Raw genomic sequence first — 6,455 nt, 5'->3', positions numbered from 1 at the left:
AGCTCTGGTTAGCGAAACACATCCTCCTGACCTGACCCTCACTCATATAATTGAAAGAAAACAAACCATGGAGGTATTGCCAAGTTAATAATTCAGCCTGGAAAGGCCTGTCAAAACCTGTTTTAACTTTCAGCGGTGGAGTTTGAGTGAATCCACTTATTAAAATGCATACAGTTTACATTTTTTTCTAAATTAATGCAGTTTTAACTGAAAATCATAGCATTAAAATGTTGCACATTTATCAGATTATCGGCCTAGAAATAGCGGAGAAGCTTAAATATTTTATGTCTTAACATTTCCATAATTTTCCATTTACTAGTTAATAAGCATTATGTGATGTGCAGCTGCAACTAGCTTTGCCTTTCTGGTCTATTATGACATAAAATACAGAAATAATAATCTATAGGTATAGAAATACTTACAGTTGCTGAGTGATTTATATTATAAGCTCTAGACCTTTAAGTGTCTGAACTGTAATTTTTGTAGGATCAAGTGTTTGCTGTTATTGGACACAGTTACATGATCCTTAGGAAAAAGTGCATACAAATTCTCTCATGTCTTCATCTGTCAGTGAACACTTTTAAATCTACTTATTTTGTTCCTGCGTCACCTTCATTCCGTATCCATTACTCACCAGAGGCTCATGCTGTTGATGTTTCACATTAACACATAGATGGAGGAATTCCATCTGTGCGGTCCACAGGGCTCTCATTCTAAGAGCACCGATAGGGATCGACCTAACGAGTGGACAGACATAACAACAAACACTAGATGGCAAAGATGTTGCTCAAAAATGAAACGAATAAATTACTTAAATAGTCTCATGTTTCAAAGAAGCGCAATTCTGTCATAGCTGAGATTTAGTAGAGTCACAGAGAGTTTGGATCTGTCATGAAATGTTAGTCTAGGCATATGATAGAAGTGACTGCGTGACCTTCTGCTTTCATCACTCACGGTTCCTTCAACAATCAGAGTTCTGCACGAAACAAATTGCAAGGAGGACCAGAGGAGACCTGTCATCTAGTAAATCACACTACAAAGCCTAAAGCCACCACAAGGAACGGCCTCCACACTGTTCTTCACCCAAGAAACACATTGTGATTATAAACAAAACTGATGGGGTGTCTGGGAGGAAGTTTTAGGTGGTGGGAAAGTTAGCTTCAGTTGATCTGATTAAATAAATATGTAATGGAAGTGGGGGAAGTCGTGGCCTAGTGGTTAGAGAGTTTGACTCCTAAAGTGGGTTCGAATTTTGGGCTGGCATTACCACGACTGAGGTGCCCTTGAGCAAGGCACCGAACCCCCAACTGCTCCCCGGGCGCCGCAGCATAAATATGGCTGCCCACTGCTCCGTGTGTGTGTTCATTGTTTGTGTGTGTTCACTGCTGTTTGTGTGCACTTTGGATGGGTTAAATGTAGAGCACAAATTCTGAGTATGGGTCACCATATGTCACTGTCACTGCACATGTCACTGCACTCACTGCACTCACTTTTCACTTCACTATATATAGTGAGCTGGTCTTTATAGGAATAGTTCACCCAAAAATGAAAATTTGTTGAAAATGTATTAACTCTCAGAACATGCAAGATGTATATGAACTTGTTTCTTCATCATTGTAATCCAAAACAGATATTCTAAGTAAATATTTTAATGTAAGAGAATAACAGGGGATTGTATTTTTTACTGAAGGAAGCATTATTTTGGACTGTTTTTGTCAGAAGTGATTGTTTGAATTGAAAATGACTTGATGGATTAGTTTCTGACAGGCACACAGATTTTTACTTTATAAAATGTTAAAAGATGGACTAGAGTCGTGTGGATTAGTGTGATGTTTGGATTCTCATTCTGATGGCACCCATTCACTGCTGAGGATCCATGACGTGACATTATGCTGAATTTCTCCAAATCTGTTTTGATTAAGAAAATAACTCATCTGCATCTATGATGGTGAGTTTATTATTTATTTATTTATTTTATTTTATTTTTTTTGTGAACTTTTCCTTTAACACAAAATAAACTGTGATAGATGATCAAAACCTTTGAACAAATCAGAGTGGCTGGTATTGTCTCTAAGGGAATTAATTTGCCATAAGGACCTGCTGACTGCTCATTATCCCCCTTGAAGCTGCCTAGCAAATAAATAAAACAACATCAAAATAAGTTTTATCTATCTATCTATCTATCTATCTATCTATCTATCTATCTATCTATCTATCTATCTATCTATCTATCTATCTATCTATCTATCTATCTATCTATCTATCTATCTATCTATCTATCTATCTATCTATCTATCTATCTGGATTTGTAATACAAGCAGTGCCATTGAAGCAAAAAGTCTGTGTACAAACTATTTTTGTAACAGGCACGAGTGATACATAATATAAAGTTAATGTCAATAACCATTGGAGGCAGTGTTTATCATAATACAGCGCCGAGAGCGCTACCCTGTTGAGCCACGCCTACCTCATGGCCCCGCCCGTTGAATAAAAAGGGGGCGTGTACGGTTTGACGGTGGCTTGTTTAAAAGCTGCTTGAGGTGATGCTCCGTTGACTGAAGTGTGTGGAGACTTTTTTATGTGGTTAATACGTTATCTGTTTGAACAACATGGATAACCTGGACTTTTACGATGTAAGTTGATTTAGGACAAATGTAAATCGCAATTTAGTCTGATGTTTGATTAAATACTTTAAAATGAATAAGGCTCAGTCTGTTTTAAGTTGATCATATCTTGGAACCTGCACTTTTGGTATCACGTTTTACCATTTAGGTTTTAAAATATTTTAGAAGTTTTTAAAAACAAGTTACTGTTTTGTTGTTTTTAACATGTATTTGTAATTTACATTGTTTGATGTCACTTTGTGAACTTTAACATATAATTTATAAGAAATTAATCAATTTACTGTTATTTTCTGCAGCACATCATTTTAGATAACAGCTCAGACTCCGGATCTGGAGACTTTGACTATGACGAATTCTGTGACCTTAAAGTCAGCAATGACTTCCAGAAGATCTTTCTTCCTATTGTATATGGGATTATATTCGTCCTGGGAATCATTGGCAATGGACTTGTTGTGCTTGTGATGGGCTTCCAAAAGAAGACAAAGAACATGACAGATAAATACAGGTTGCATCTCTCCATCGCCGACCTCCTGTTTGTCCTCATGTTACCCTTTTGGGCTGTGGATGCGGCTAGTGGATGGCTTTTTGGGGAATTCCTGTGTGTCACTGTCAATATGATCTACACTCTGAACCTGTACAGCAGCGTGCTGATTCTGGCTTTCATCAGCCTGGATAGGTACCTGGCAGTTGTCCGTGCCACAAACAGCCTGCAGTTTAGGAGGTTGCTCGCAGAAAAGGTGATCTACCTTGGAGTTTGGCTCCCAGCGACCCTACTCACTGTCCCCGATCTGGTGTTCGCCAAAGTCCACAATACGGGCATAAATACGATCTGCGAGCTCACCTACCCACAGCAAGCAAACATAGTGTGGAAAGCCGTTTTCCGTTTCCAGCACATCATCGTTGGCTTTTTGCTGCCTGGTCTGATCATTCTGACCTGTTACTGCATCATCATCTCAAAACTGTCCAAGAACTCCAAAGGTCAGGCCCTGAAGAGGAAGGCGCTGAAAACAACGGTCATCCTCATCCTCTGCTTTTTCATCTGCTGGTTGCCTTACTGTGCCGGCATCCTGGTGGACACTCTGGTGATGTTGAATGTCATATCTCACAGCTGTTTCCTGGAGCAGGGTCTGGAGAAATGGATCTTCTTTACCGAGGCGCTTGCGTATTTCCACTGCTGTCTCAACCCCATCCTTTATGCTTTCCTGGGAGTCAGATTCAGTAAATCTGCCCGTAAGGCTCTGAGCATCAGCAGTAGATCAAGTCACAAGATGCTGACCAAGAAAAGAGGTCCTATATCATCAGTATCTACTGAGTCGGAGTCATCTAGTGTCCTGTCCAGTTAATGGACGCTTTGTACATAAAACTTTCCTACGTGGATGATTAAGCTTTGATTTTTTTTTTTTTTTTTTTTTTAAGGACTTTACTACACTTTTTGTATATTGTAAACTTGTTGTGTTGATGAACATTTTTTAACACTTTTTATTCAACTACTAAAATATATATATATATATATATATATTAAATGTTTTTAAATGTCCTTTTTTTATTTTAGTACCTAAAGGCAGAGCCTTGACAAAGTCTGTATACTTGCAGAAGTTCTTATCAGGAAATGTTAGCAAACTGTTGCATGGTCTTTTGTCTGATTAAGAATGTGTAGTGTAAATTATTTGTACATAGTTCATTGTTTGTCATTTGTTTTGTGTGTGTGTGCGCACGCACTTAGCGTTTCCTATTTCCCCATAAGTGTTTTTATATTTATTGAAATGGTAGCTCACACTGTAAAAAAAAAAAGTGTAAAAAGGGGTTGTAATTTAATCATGTCACAATTGTCACATTTTTACTTCCATTTCATAATAAAACCTAAAAATCACCAATTTTAATGAGGTCTGACAGTGTCATTACTTTTCTCCAGTGGCCATACTCTCACTCACACACACACACACACCCCTCCACCCAAATCTGTCAGTGGGGGTGGGGCAGAGCTGAAGTGGAGTGAAGGTCTGTCAAGTTACCAAAACAAAAGCTCCACCTGATCTCCCACTGAACAGAATGGCTGGGAGAGGGTCTGTAATTTTAAGAACATCTGTGTTCTTTAGCGGTTTAAGCAACTGCTGATACAAGACACCCATCAACCTACAAAGGGACAGAATTGGCCGTCCATTGGGATTTTTGTTGTTGTATCAGATAACAAGCAAAAGAAGTTAATAAGGTAGTTTGAAGATGTCAAGTTTGAAATAATAAAATCTACACAATAGAATACAAATGTAATGTCTTATACTGGTATAGGAGAAAAACATTTTAGAAACATTTTAATGAGTATTGACAAAACCCTAATTATTCTCATGAATTCAATACAGTCATTTCCTAAATTGAAAAAAAAAAAAACACTAACTTAGATTTAAAACAGCATAGATTAAAATCAATATAACAAAAATTGCAACTATGAATCAGTAATTTACATTTTTAATTGTATATATGTATCAACAGTAAAATAAAGAATATTTGTCATGTGTGTATATATATATATATATATATATATATATATATATATATATATATATATATATATATGACAAATATTCTTTATTTTACTGTTGATACTCTAAGACTTGCACTTTTTAACCTCTGTTTGCAATGCAAAGATTTCAGTCATCAAGTTGTGGTCTATTGCTTGATGAATAATCACCATGTAACAGAAGCAAGTCATCAGTCCTGAAGAAACTTTAAACCACACTGGCAGAACCTAGATATTCACAAGGTTTATATTGTAATGGCTTAACTCATGTTTAACACAGTGGGCTAAAATTACCATTTCTAAAGAGGCCAATGAGGTGTGAAGTACTCTGCATCAGAATTTAAGGTTTATGGTTATTTTTCAGTGTCTGCTCTCACAGTAAGAAGCCAGTAAAAATAGAGCATTCGGTGCTGCATTTTGTTCATTTGGAAATGTTCTGGAGTGGTTCTGTCATTAGCATAAGAGCTGTTCTCAAAAGCCACGTCACACCATTAACACTCCATTGAGCTCAGCTGGACCATCTCTCCCATCTCTAAACTGCCATTTGAAAAGAGACGAACCAAAAGGGAGCTTCTGGAAATCTGCTGGGAAAACCCTATATTATCAAATCCCGGATCTTAGACAAACCTTAGCCATGCACATCACAGGTCAAAAACAGATGTTAAATTCATCCAAACACTCAAATCACAGCCCCTTTGAAAGTTCATGCCTTTAATAATTAATGTCTTAAAGAAAATAATTATGTCAGAACAAAAGAACACAAGGTATGATAGCGTACTATATTTAGAAAGTAATGAATTTAAGCCAGCTGCTTCTCAAAAATGGCCAGAAATGTGCTGGACCTGTTTATTTAGATGTGTAAATAAAGCTATAAAGGGAGCTTTATTACACAGAAGGTTTATCAGACTGTATTTCCTACTCTTGCCATTAGTTTATTATTACGTTTACATTGTTTTGGCTGAAGAATCAGGAAGGCAGTTTCCTGTATCAGGACCTCCTGTGACCAGTAGCTCTTGAAAGACTTTATAGCCCTATAACACAACTGAACAGAACAAACCGAAATGGTGGTCTGGAACTCAAGAGCAAGAGAGTTCTGAGGTTATTTATCGCCTCATTAATTATACAGTGACCCTGGTTAGGCTATATGAAGCAATCCTACTGAGAAAAAAATAAAAACATACACTATATACAGTATGTAAGTAATATATAATATATATTATATGTTTACGTGTTCCACAGTAGGTCTATGTTTCTCAGAAATTAATATTCATTGGGTTATAGAAGTGTTTTAGCAGCCCTGAACCACAGATGAAAAA

At 37.0% G+C, this 6,455-nt stretch overlaps 1 protein-coding gene across 1 annotated transcript; it reads left to right on the top strand.

The window, feature by feature from the left end:
* The first annotated feature begins 2,494 nt into the window (after positions 1-2,494).
* On the top strand, positions 2,495-4,504 carry cxcr4b (chemokine (C-X-C motif), receptor 4b). Its single transcript, XM_052566267.1, has 2 exons — positions 2,495-2,633; positions 2,921-4,504. Exons 1-2 carry the CDS (start codon positions 2,610-2,612, stop codon positions 3,965-3,967), a joined length of 1,071 nt encoding a protein of 356 aa, XP_052422227.1. The 5' UTR covers positions 2,495-2,609; the 3' UTR covers positions 3,968-4,504.
* The last annotated feature ends 1,951 nt before the right edge of the window (positions 4,505-6,455 follow it).

Source organism: Carassius gibelio, chromosome B9 (assembly GCF_023724105.1).
Source record: "Carassius gibelio isolate Cgi1373 ecotype wild population from Czech Republic chromosome B9, carGib1.2-hapl.c, whole genome shotgun sequence".
In the NCBI taxonomy this organism is placed as follows: domain Eukaryota; kingdom Metazoa; phylum Chordata; class Actinopteri; order Cypriniformes; family Cyprinidae; genus Carassius; species Carassius gibelio.
This window is presented reverse-complemented; position numbering and strand designations above follow the sequence as displayed.